Raw genomic sequence first — 13,774 nt, 5'->3', positions numbered from 1 at the left:
TTTGTCTCTAAGATTGAGGTTGGTCTCAATCTTAGAGACAAAGAAGTTAATGAGCTCCTCACACTTATTGTCGGAGGTGAGGGTGGGGACTGGGGAGAGGGGTTTAGAAAGACGGAGAGAAGGCGAGAGAGAATTTCTAGGGAGCTGGCTGTACCATAGGCTTGTTACATTAAAGAGATTCAAAAATCACACTTTTCAAACTTGACTTCACACCACTGCAGTTTCAATGTAGAGATGTAAAGCTGGGACTATGTGAGTCAACCTCCTGGAGTCAAACAAATGAGATAAGCATAAATAAGCTTGGGGTGAATTTGCAGCTAAACTACTTTGGATCAATGTGAAGTCAAAGCTACTTCATATTCAACACAAACTATGTAGTTTGATAACCTATAAATTATTGAAAACTTTGGTATTCCTGAATAGGGAACATCTCAACAGAAGGATGACAAATTACAGATAAAATGTTCAATGCATGGCGGCTCAAAATCTTTTCTTCACTGGATTTAAGCAGGCGTTCTTTAAAATGAGGATCGAGCTTGATCACGTCCTCGCATGTACCTAACCAGACCCAAACCAAACCAATCCACTCATCGTTTCATTAATTATCTGTTTACTTATCAGGAACACCTGGCCCACTGAACAAATTAGGCCTTAATTGCCTGTTATTAAATGTCTTTGCTACATAGATATAATATAACAAAACAGCTTGAAGGGGGTCCTGATTATTGAAGTGCATCTATTAACAATATTTGTAGAAAAATACAGGATGTTTGATACTCTGTCATGAGAAAAAAATGTGAAGCCTTTAATTAAGTCATATACATCCACACAATTTCTACTTTATTATACATGGTTCATATTATGTCTAAACTTTCTGCTGCTACATCCTCCTTGAATTTGGCTGGATATGTGATGCACTTTTATAATTCATGTTAAATAGGACCATGTTATAAATAGCAAATTACTAGAGTTTCACTTCCAATTTTCAATTTTCACAGAAGGCATAGAAGAGAAGGTAATGACTTGCAAAGTAAAATCCTCATTGTATGTCAGTTGGGAGTCATTCTTCAAAAGTTGTTCCTGTTGATATACCAGACCTATTGAACTTTAATGGGGAAGGTGGGTTGGGGGAAGGTGGATTGGGGGCGGAGGGCTCCAAGGCAGTTGGGAAACCCAGGAGAAGGGGTCTTCTGCAGGCCCTGCTGAACTTAATGGCAGATTTGCACGGGAAATCTCTGTTTCCCACAGAGGAGGGAGGGAGAGGTTGCGTGGGGGGTTGGGGTCACGGTCGGAGGAGCATGGTGGGGGGGGGGGGGGTCAGCAAGTCGATTGGGGAGCGGCTGGAGTAGCGGGGGAGGGGGGGATCGCGGGGTCCATAGGCCGGGAGAAGCACGGAGGTGGGATGGTGTAGAGATCGTAAGCCCGGAGGAGCATGGGGTTGAGAGTGTGTGTGCGGGGGGGGGGGTCCGTGTCAGCAAAGATCTTTGGCTAGAGGAGCAGGGTGGGGTGTGGGGAGGCCTCGTAGTGGGGAGGCCGGAGGATGAGAGGGGGAGGGGAGAGTGAAGGGAATCAAAGGCCCCGTTGAGGGGGTCAGGATTCAGATTTTTAACACTAACTTCCAACATATACCCAAACCACCTGCTTTTTAGATTAATCTTCCCCCCCCCACCCCGCCCCCCGCCCCCCGCCATTGAGTCTGACTCACTTTAGCATATCACTCTTAAGAATACACATAAACCCTATAGCCTAGAAACCTGTGGGTGTGAGGTGAATGGACCCATGTGATTCCTGAGTTGCAGAGCAGACATATCTGGAGTACAGTGCAGTACAGGTTCCCATCTAGTTTCCACATGCTGCTAAATTGCTACTTGGTTTGTGAATGCTACAGCACCGTTGGGTATATTGGCACTATTATTGCCAGGACAATAGGTATTTAATTCGAAAGAGTACCACGGCTTTTACTTTGAACAAGCATTGTTTCTAGCCCTTATTTAAAACCAACATTGCAGCAGTGTTTGCTGACTGATGGTCAATAATTGGCTGAGGACCAGGAAGATCAAGAAAGGGCTACCTGTGTTGATTGTTAGCATGCAAGGCACACCATGAATCCTGCCCATATGCAACACATTTACCCTTCTAAGCAATGCTACCTCAGATGAATGAAGAGCTGTGCCTTAGGAGGCTGACTCTGCTATGCCATCTCCCTCACGAATCATAATCAGCCATCCAGTGGCTTTCTAAGTCACTCAGGATAGGAGTGTGTGACTACGAGCGAGGCAGGTATGGGGACCCACGAGGTAGTGACGGAGGAGCCTCAGCCCTTGCTCTTGTGCAACAGGTTCGAGGCTCTTACTCCCTGTGTGAACGAGAGCAGGGTCTGCAGGGAGGATGAGCAAACTGACCACAGCACCGTGGTACAGGGGGCCACTCAAGTGAGGAGAGGGGGGGGAAGTAAAAAGAAATGTTGCAGTGGTAGGGGACAATATTGTTTGGGGGATTGATACTGTTCTCTGCAGCCGAGAGCGTGAGTCCCGAAGTGTTGACTGCCCGGTGCCAGGGTTAAGGACATCTCTGGGCTGGAGAGGAACTTGGAGTGGGAGGGGGAAGTTCCAGTTGTCGTGGTCCACGTAGGTACTAACGACATAGGTAGGACTAAGAAAGAGGTTCTGCTGAGGGAGTATGAGCAGCTAGGGGCTAAATTACAAAGGTAATAATCTCTGGATTACTACCTGAGCCATGAGCAAATTTGCATCGGGTAAATAAGATCAGAGAGTTAAACACATGGCTCAAAGACTGGGAGAAATGGGTTTCAGTTCATGGGGCATTGGCACCAGTACTGGGGTAAGAGGGAGCTGTTCTGTTGGAATGGGCTCCACTTGAACCAGGCTGGGACTCGGGGCCCTGCCGAATCGAATAACTAGGGCTGTAGAGAGGGCTTTCAACTAAATAGTGGCGGGGGGGGGAGGTGGGTGGGTGGCGTTCAGGTGAGTGGAAATTTAAAAAGTCAAAGAGCAAGGAGAAGGCAATAGTGCAGGGTAGCACTGGGGGTAATGATAACCAGAGCAGGAAGGGACAGAATGTATAAACATAAGAGTATCAGAAAGCGGGATCAAAGCAGGGAAAAATGGTAAAAAAACAAAATTAAAAGCTCTTTATCTGAATGCACGCAGCATTCATAACAAAATAGATAAGTTGACGGCACAAATAGATATAAATGGGTATGATTTGATAGCCATTACAGAGACATGGTTGCAAGGTGACCAAGGCTGGGAACTGAATATTCAGGGGTATTTGACAATTCAGAAGGATAGACAGAAAGGAAAAGGAGGTGGGGTTGCATTTCTTGCTGAAAATGGTTGCAAATGCTTCAGCCTTGTCTTTTCCACTGACGTGCTGGGCTCTGCCATCATTGAGGATGAGGATATTCATGGAGCCTCCTCCTCCCGTTAGTGGTTTAATTGTCCACCAGCATTCACGACTGGATGTGGCAGGACTGCAGAGCTTTGATCTAATCTGTTGATTGTGGGATCACTTAGCTCTGTCTATAGCATGCTGCGTCTATTGTTTAGCATGAATGTAGTCCTGTATTGCAGCATCCCCAGTTTGCCACCTCATTTTTAGGGAGGCCTGGTGCTGCTCCTGGCATGCTCTTCTACACTCCTCATTGAACCAGGGTTGGTCCACTGGCTTGATGGTAATGGTAGAGCGAGGGATATGCCGGGCTGTGAGGTTACAGATTGTGGTGGATTACAATTCTGCTGCTGCTGATGGCCCACAGCGCCTCATGGATGCCTAGTTGTGAGCTGCCAGATCTGTTCTGAACCTGTCCCATTTAGCACGGTGGTAGTGCCTCACAACACGATGGAGGGTGTCCTCAGTGTGAAGACGGGGCTCATCTCCACAATGACTGTGCGGTGGTCACTGCCTTCAATACTGTCATGGACGGATGCATCTGCGACAGGTAGATTGGTGAGGATGAGGTCAAGTAGGTTTTTCCCTCGTGTTGGTTCTCTCACCACCTGCCGCAGGCCCAGTCTGACAATTATGTCCTTCAGGACTTGGCCAGCTTGGTCAGTAGTGGTGCTACCGAGCCATTCTTGGTGACGGACATTGAAGTCCCCCACCCACAGTACATTCTGTGTCCTTGCTACCCTCAGTGCTTCTTCCAAGTAGTGTTCGACTTGGAGAAGTACTGATTCATCTGCTGAGGGAGGGTGGTAGGTGGTAATCAGCAGGAGGCTTCCTTGCCCATGCTTGACCTGAATCCATGAAACTTCATGGGGTCCGGAGTCAATGTTGAAGACTCCCAGGGCCACTCTCTCCTGACTGCATACCACTATGCTGCCACCTCTGGTGGGTCTGTCCTGCCTGTGGGACAGGATATAGCTAGGGATGGTGATGGAGGAGTCTGGGACATTGGCTGAAAATGGCGATGGAGGAGCCTGGGATATCGTCTGAAATGCCCTAATGGTATCCTAGATGGACAAGCAGCAGGAAAGCTTACCAGAACTCTCTACTGGTTTCAGCTGGTAAAATTCCACCCTTGGGATCTCTGCCAAACTGAATGTGAGCTTTCTGGACTTGGGTAATTGGGGTGTCCCTATGGGAAGAAAATGTGAATTCTCAATCGGATAAGAGCAATTCTATCATTATAGATTTCTCTGGAACTTGGTTCGGAGTCATTTAAAACATAGTCATTAGTTTTTGTGTGTATAAGACACTCAGTTGACTAAAACAATGCAAACATTCCTTGTCTATCATGACAGTACTGCACTAGGTAACCTCTTACTGTTTAGTATCTTCTATAATTAAAATGTTGGAAGGGATGACTTTACTACATATGTATTTGTCACAAGTATTCAACATGCATTAAAATATTTCTGGCTTACCTTAGCAGATGTCTAAAAGTTGTTATTCCAGTGTCATTCAGCACTGACCACTTTACGAGACCACACTCCTCATGCATTCCTTCTAATAATGGCTCCACGGCCTGTTCAATGCTTTCCTGTCAGGAAGACTTAATTAATTAGTGAAAATGGCTGAGCAAACAGCTCACCTGAGTTCCTTTTTGCTACTGAGGAAAAGAGTGTTCAAAGACCAGGCCCTCAAATCTGCCACCTAGCTCATGGTCTACAGGGCTGTAGTAATACCCGCCCTCCTGTATGGCTCAGAGACATGGACCATGTACAGTAGACACCTCAAGTCGCTGGAGAAATACCACCAACGATGTCTCCGCGGGACTGACATATCAAGAAAGATTGGATCAACTGGGCTTGTATTCACTGGAGTTCAGAAGAATGAGAGGGGATCTCATAGAAACGTTTAAAATTCTGACGGGTTTAGACAGGTTAGATGCAGGAAGAATGTTCCCAATGTTGGGGAAGTCCAGAAGCAGGGGTCACAGTCTAAGGAAAAGGGGTAAGCCATTTAGGACCGAGATGAGGAGAAACTTCTTCACCCAGAGAGTGGTGAACCTGTGGAATTCTCTACCACAGAAAGTTGTTGAGGCCAATTCACTAAATATATTCAAAAAGGAGTTAGATGTAGTCCTTACTACTAGGGGGATCAAGGGGTATGGCAAGAAAGCAGGAATGGGGTACTGAAGTTGCATGTTCAACCATGAACTCATTGAATGGCGGTGCAGGCTCGAAGGGCCGAGTTTCCAACTCCTGCACCTATTTTCTATGTTTCTATGTTTCTATCCTGAAAATCCCCTGGGAAGACAGACGCACCAACGTTAGCGTCCTCGACCAGGCCAACATCCCCAGCATTGAAGCACCAACCGCACTCGATCAGCTCTGCTGGGCAGGCCACATTGTTCAACATGCCTGACACAAGACTTCCAAAGCAAGCGCTCTACTCGGAACTCCTTCATGGCAAACGAGCCAAAGGTGGGCAGAGGAAACATTTCAAGGACATTCTCAAAGCCTCCCTGATAAAGTGCAACATCCCTACTGAGACCTGGGAGTCCCTGGCCAAAGATCGCCATAAGTGGAGGAAGTGTATCCGGGAGGGCGCTGAGCACCTCGAGTCTCATCGCCGAGACCATGCAGAAACCAAGCGCAGACAGTGGAAAGAATGTGTGGCAAACCAGTCCCACCCACCCTTTCCCTCAATGACTGTCTGTCCCACCTGTGACAGGAACTGTGGCTCTCGTTCAGCCACCTAAGGACTCATTTTAAGAGTGGAAGCAAGTCTTCCTCGATTCCGAGGGACTGCCTATGATGATGATTTGCTACTGCAGAGATTTAAATGGATGTTTAGTGTAGTTAATGGGTGTTAGCCAATATTATTGATTCTGCTGCTCCATTGAGTAGCCTATGATTTTCTGATATTCATGCCCACAAGTGAGGCTCCCTATTGGGAGTGCGCATTTGTAAAATCAGCCGTAGTTTGTATTTCCGGAATTCGTGTGTAAGTTACATTTTCATTTTAAAACTGTTTAAGATATGATGATTGTTGCAAACAAGATAAGTATATAAATTTATTACTATAACTTGTTTTAAAATTGTAAAAATTAACGTGAGGCATAGATCGTTCAAAACATGCAAAACAAAAATTATGACTTGAGATAAGAATCAAAAAATCAAGATTACTTTATTTACAATTAGTACAGTATAATATTTAAGAGGAGATAAGCCAATGATTTCCATCCTGACAAAATGGACTTAATTTAATTTTTTGAAATTGACAATTCAGTGAAATTTTCAGTATAAACATTAACCTGTAGAAACAGAAGTTATCATCCTGTGGAGAAGTTCAACCAAAACCTATGAGAAATTGTGCCAATTTGGTTTTAGAAAATAGCACCTACCCAAAATATCAGTGGCAGTTATTTCAAAGGTTTGCAGTGGATCTTTATCCATCGTTTTTAGTTTGTTTGTCAGAGTGAACATACCGAATGACAACTGAAGTAAAGGGCATGTTCATCGAATGCTTATTGGAATTGTTTGTGTGATGGCATCATGTACAATATAGATTAATTTTCAAACAAAAGACATTCAATCACCATGTTTCTTTCTAATCAGACCACAATGATCCAGCCTCACGTGAACTCCAGCTTTCTGTGTCTGACACAACTTAACATAACTCACGGATCAAACTACGTCATTATTGACCGGCGGTTGAGAAGGGTAGGTTGATTCTCTTCATTTATAACTAGCTGAGTGTTTCCAGTGACTCTCAGAATTACCGCATTATGCTTCCAGTTAATACAAATAATCATAGTGCTGCAGTTCATGTTAGTAACTACCATTACTAATCACATGCTACAGTGTAGTACAGTGGGATCTGCTAATCTGAGAATGTCTTGGTTCCTATATCTTAAAAATGTCAACACAAATACAATGGAACTTAACTGATGCAGTAGAAATGTTCCCCTATAAGGGAATGACCATATTAAACCTATAGGTATTGTTTACAATTATTACATGATCAGAAACTTCATAATACACAACTTATAACTTAAAGGGCAAAAGTTTTGACAAATACAACATTAATTGTACAAAAATGACATTTGTGTAATACAGGTAAAACCAACGGTAAAAATCAATTATAAATCTGCACATTGCCTTCAGTAAGTTTTCAGTTAGCAGCTATTTTTATGATAAAGGGTGCATTTTCATTCATTGTGTAACATTCAACACCCAAAGTGGCATGGTTTATTTCATTATACTTTGTTAATTAAGCACTGGATTGGATCAAAATTAAGATGATGCAACTGTACACAGACTAAAGATAAGAGTATTATTTTCTGTTTTGGAGATTGGAGCTTGGGGGGGGGGCGGGGTTAAGGGAAAAGCTCACAATGATTTACATGGAAACATTTTTTTGTCATAAATGTTTTCATGAGGCTTCCTCACTCCAGAAATATACTTTCATTTTGAGAGATAAAAGAGTAACTGTTCATAATCATTGTTCAGGAAACTGCTATTGCTGAATTTGGGCCCATTTATCATACCATTACAATCATACAGCACAGAACGAGGCCATTGAGCCCATTGTGCATCTGCCGGCTCTTTGAAAGAGCTATCCAATTAGTCCCATGTCCCTGTTCTTTCCCCATATCCCTGAAAATTTCTCCTTTTCAAGTATACACCCAATTACCTTCTGAAACGTACTATTGAATCTGCTGCCACCACCCTTTCAGGCAGTGCATTCCAGATCATCATAACTCGCTGTCTAAAAAACATTCTCTTCATTTCCCCCCTGGATTTTTTTGCCAATTATCTTAAATCTGTGTCCTCTGGTTACTGACTTTCTTGCCAATAGAAACAGTTTCTCCCTATCAAAAGTCCTCATAATTTTGAACAGCTCGATTAAATCTCCCCTTAACCTTCTCTGCTTTAAGGAGAACAATCCCAGCTTCTCTACTCACTCCAAATAACTGATACTACTCTGTTATCCATGGTACAATTCTGGAAAATCTCCTCTACACCGTCTCTGAGGTTTTGATATCCTTCCTAAAATGTGGTGCCCTTTAGGAACACATCACTCGAACTGAAGCCTGAACAGTGATTTGTAACGATTTAGCTTAACTTCCTTGCATTGTACCCTATGCCTCTATTTATAAAGCCAAGGATCCCAAATGCTTTTTTAAAACAGTCTTATCAAATTGTCCTGCCACGTTCAGAGATTTGTGTATGTGAATCACCAGGTCTGTCTGCATCTCCTTAAAACCCGAAATAACATCCATGGTTCTCCACAGATTATCATCATCATTATAGGCAGTCCCTTGAAATCGAGGAAGACTTGCTTCCACTCTAAAAGTGAGTTCTCAGGTGACTGTACAGTCCAATACCGGAACCACAGTCCTTGTCACAGGTGGGACAGACAGTGGTTGAGGGTAAGGATGGGTGGGACTAGTTGCCGCACGCTCCTTCTGCTGCCTGCGCTTGATCTCTGCATGTTCTCGGCGACGAGACTCGAGGTGCTCAGCGCCCTCTTGGATGCACTTCCTCCACTTAGGGCGGTCTTGGACCAGGGACTCCCAGGTGTCAGTGGGGATGTTACACTTTATCAGGGAGGCTTTGAGGGTGCCCTTGTGGGTATCACTGGTGGTATTATGGGGAGGTGGTGAGTGGAGGTCAGGTTCTGCTCCATACGGAAGGTGGGAAAGTCACGCTGAGCGCCTGCACAGATAGGTAAATCACCCCTCCAAGCCTCTGAACACTTCCAAACAGCTGCCTATATAGCAGCAAAGCAAGAAGGGTACAGCTTGGCAGCATGTTGTCTTAGCCTGAAATATATGGCTGTTAACAGAAAGAAAACTAAGAGAACAGTAGGTAATTTTGAAGTAGTCGGTCAATGCTTCCTATGCCATTGGAAAAGTACTGCTGATTCTATATTACTTCATCAGTTAGAATATAGGGGGAAAAAAGCACAATTCATAGTTTTGAAAACCAACTATTAACCAATAATTGCTAGAGCTGTTCTACAACACAAATATGATGCGTGATTTACAAGCCACGCAACAATATTTAAAAACAGACTTTGATAATACAAATTTTCAATTATGATTTTTAATTTTCATAGAATTGTACATAAACACATCTTCTGCTTATATTCCTTTAGTTGAACGTTAATTCAAGGTTTGGCTACACTCCATTCCGAAGATTTGATTTTGAAATCATAGATACTGGGAGCATGTACACAATCCTGACTCCAGCTGGTATAAACATACAGTGGTTTCACAGTACAGGGATTATGGTTATCGACACAGGCACACCCAATAAAAAGCTAGCTACTATGGGGCTGTGTGGTATGTAAACATTGGTTACTTTGCACTGTGTTGAAATTCACTTGGAAAATGTTTTACATAAAGAGGCAAAAAAGTAAAGGAATTTTGTTGCAAGCTGTGATATAATGGGCCCAATTTTAAAGAGGGAGGTGGGTTTGGTGCGTGCAAGTCCTGAAGCTGGCAGCGCATCCGGAGAGTCTGAGGATGCGGAGACCCAGCCAAACTTAATGGCCGGGCCTTGTTTACATAAATTCTCCCGGAGTCTTGCCCGAACCCAGCCAGATCCCAGTGCAGGAGTGGGAGCTTGATGGCAGGAGGCCACAGCCGGGGACCCGTGAAAACAATGGCCGGAATTTTCACAGGAAAGAACGGGTGGGTTGGAGGCGTGGTGAGCAGATGTGAAATGTAAAACACGCCCACTTTCACTTTCACTCAGGTGCGATGGAGGGGGGGGAGGGGGGGCGGTGAGGGGGAGTGTGGGGCTGCCAACCTACTGTCAGGAGGTGGATTGGCAACTTAAATATTATAATAAGGCCTGAAGCCTCTACTTGAACAGGTTTTATTGCAGGCGGCTCAGGATTCCCAGTAGCTGCAGCGAGGCAGCCTTGGGGAGAAATGTTTGTGGGCCAGTAGGGGCAGGAGTGTGGAGTTAAAACCCGCACCCGAGAAAATCCAGCCCAACTTTGTTCAAGTTTGTATTGAATAAAAGGATACTCAGAAGTAAAATTCTGTGAAGAATTTAAATATCAGCATGAGGGAGGGTACTCGAGGATTGGAGTACATACGCATGAAATATATTATTGTGCTACAGTAAGGAGAGTGTGGAATTTGTTCTTTAATGGTCATAGAATAATTTTTTGTACATGCTTTTGCATATTTCAGTTTCTATGTAGGATTCTTATGCTATAAATATTACGTTTGACAGTTACTTTTCAACTGGGGAAAAATTAAAGATAGTGACTCAAATGAACGTCACAAAGTTTGGAATTGAGATTTGCTGCTTTTTGCCAGTTCAGGATGGGTAACTTCCAAAATAAAATTAAGTAATTTGATTGGTCAGTTTCTTGTTGCATCATTTTTCAATATTGGTACTTGTTGAGTTGTGTTGCTTTTGATGTATTCATGTTTAGTCCGTCAGATATTCGATTGGTGATTTATCAGTTAAGTCCTCATTTCAGCTAAGCTCTGATTTTTGCTTATAGACGTGTGATATTCAAAGGGTATGGTACCCTGAAGTGCAACATATCCAGGAATCATGATGCAACGGGTGCACTGAATGCAAGCATCTATCTAACAATGATATAGTTAGATAGATGCTATTTATTAAATTAACTAGTGGTATCTTGAAACAGAAATACTTGACATTTGTTTTAGTATTACAGTATGTGAAATCTTAGGCAGGTTTATTAAATTCAAATATAACTGAACATCAATATTTTTCTCAATATACAAGGAATAAGGACCCCCCCCCCTCTGTTCTCTGGGTATAATATACCTTTTTATTCCCTTTCTGCTGCTTGATAACACAAAGTATTATTAATTGACTTGTTGAGTTTATGAATATATATATATATATCTGTTAACATATTTACAGGCTACTGCGATGGAAACCCAATAAATGACCTAACCTTGAAAAATGGCACAGTTCTTAAAAAAGATGATGACCCAGTGACCTTCGTTGAAGATTGGACAGTGGCCAGAACAGAGACTGGTATAAAAATGAGCCGACGGCTAGAGCATAACTGTTCTACAAGCGATTGCTCCGACTGCTTCCGGATGCTCCAGAGTGAGACTTTTTCCCCCTGCCATGCACAAGTATGTAGTCAAAACTTCTAACAATCCCTCAGAACAATACACTACATCATTTCCCAAGTGTCAATCCTCAATCCTCGTCCATCATCTTATAAGAATAATAAGATTCCTCTTGTCCTTCCATCCCATTCACCTTTACATCTGCCCATTGCATCGTTTATTGTTCCCACCACCGACCTACGCTGCCATTCCAACACTAAGCATTAGTTCCCTTCCCTCGACCTTTTCGCTTTCTGGAAAGACTTCTCCCTTTAAACTCTTGTTCATTTTTCCATTACTAAACCAGGCCAACATCCCCAGTATTGAAGCACACTGACCACACTTGATCAGCACCTCGAGTCTCATCGCCGAGAGCATGCAGAAACCAAGCGCAGGCAGCGGAAGGAGCGTGCGGCAAACCTGTCCCACCCACCCCTTCCCTCAACGACTGTCTGTCCCACCTGTGACAGGAACTGTGGCTCTCGTATTGGACTGTTCAGCCACCTAATAACTCATTTTTAGAGTGGAAGCAAGTCTTCCTCGATTCTGAAGGACTGCCTATGATGATAATGATTTGCTACTGCAGAGATTTAAATGGATGTTTAGTGTAGTTAATGGGTCTCCAGCTAACATTTCCGCAGGCAACATCCTGTACACGTACAAGAAAGGCAATACCCATTTATTTGCCTCCACCAACCATGGTCAAAAGGTCTTTCCATATGATTGAGCAATTTACATTCACTTCCCCCAATCTGGTACACTCTATTTGCTGCTCTTCTCTTTAACAAACTCAGATTGACTATCCACTTAGCTGAGTATTTTCATTCTGCCCACAAACCACTTCAACTTCCCCCCCCTCCCATTCCCATTCCAACTTCATGTGCAGTCTGTCATATTTTTCCTCAACGACCTTTAATGTTTTGGTCTGAATATTGATGGAAGCAATTTTGGATCTTAGCTTTCTTTCCCATTTTCCTGCTCTTTCTCCAGCCATCCTTAGCTTCATTTTTCCATTCTTAGCTGCTATGTCACCCTTTTGTCTTTCTAATGCTGATTTGTTACCTGACTTTGATGATCCTTGTACCTGTATATCATTCTATACTTTTTTTTACCTCTTTATAGCTTTAAAATAAAACAGTTCCTTGGCGTTTTTGAAGTTTGTAATAGGAGTCAGCATACCTTAAATTTAACTTTAATCTTATGTTTTTCCACCTCCTGTTCATTTTGTTCAGTCTTAAAAAGCGTCACATTTTTCTTCCAATTTCTATTTCTGATGAAAGATCTACACATGAAATACTAATACACCTTTTTTCTTTAAGCTGATCTCATGTGTGTATCCAACATTTATGTTTTATTTTAGCAGTCTACCCACATGAGGAAACTTGTGGAGCCTTAATAAGTCTAGGGCTTCATTTGTAAAGGCATGTATACGATTTGAATGCAGCCAATAGAAGACAAGCCAGTCTTCTTCCATCGGTTGATCTCCATAGTGTGCACTTACCTGGCACCATGAAAGTGTAGATTTACAATTCTGCTGTTAGGGTTAAGGGGACAGTTTTAATTATGTACACATGGGGAGCCACTCCTCTATGTTTACTGTCTGTGAGGCTGTGTATAAAACCAGAACTCCATGCGTTTACTGAGGCTAGCTTCCCACTGCCAGGGGAGCAGCACACAGAAGTTGCTTTTCTAAAACTAGGTCCAGTATAATCATACGAACATATGAAAATGAAGGACAGAAAAAGACCAGTTGATCGATCGAGCCTATCCCATATGGCCATGGTACCATTAACCCCATCTATCCATCTACTCTAAGAAGAAGAATCCATCATCTCTAGTCCCTCCACATATCTTGTGTCTTTAATACTCTTATGAATGACTCCACGAGGTCTAGTATTGTACTTGAGCTGTTGTGACCTTAGACCTATTTATTGTAACTCCAGAGTGAGGCAGAAGCATGGTGGGCAGTCTTTTATACTGGGCCCTGCACATCTATGCAGGTGACCCTCAGGTCTCCCACCGCAGTGCCCTCTGGTGGCACACCTCATGTGACTACACAGTTAGTATACATGATCTACATACATGACATAACTGAAATCCTACATCCCTGGTATAATTCTGATAAATCTCCTCTGCTCCTCCTTCAAAGCCTTGACATTGTTCCTAAAATCTGGTACCCAGAATTGGACGCAATACTCCCGCTGCGGCCTAACTAGTGATTTACAAAGATTTAGCTTAATTTCC

General features: G+C 43.2%; 1 protein-coding gene across 1 annotated transcript in view; it reads left to right on the top strand.

Moving 5' to 3' along the window:
* The window catches only part of otog (otogelin), a 350,354-nt gene that overhangs the window by 283,580 nt on the left and 53,000 nt on the right, over positions 1-13,774 (top strand). The window contains exons 36-38 of the mRNA XM_070898763.1: positions 7,029-7,133; positions 9,574-9,760; positions 11,334-11,554. Coding sequence (XP_070754864.1) covers positions 7,029-7,133; positions 9,574-9,760; positions 11,334-11,554 — 513 coding nt within the window. The remainder of the gene's footprint in view (positions 1-7,028; positions 7,134-9,573; positions 9,761-11,333; positions 11,555-13,774) is intronic.

Source organism: Pristiophorus japonicus, chromosome 14 (genome assembly GCF_044704955.1).
Source record: "Pristiophorus japonicus isolate sPriJap1 chromosome 14, sPriJap1.hap1, whole genome shotgun sequence".
Lineage (NCBI taxonomy): Eukaryota > Metazoa > Chordata > Chondrichthyes > Pristiophoridae > Pristiophorus > Pristiophorus japonicus.
This window is presented reverse-complemented; position numbering and strand designations above follow the sequence as displayed.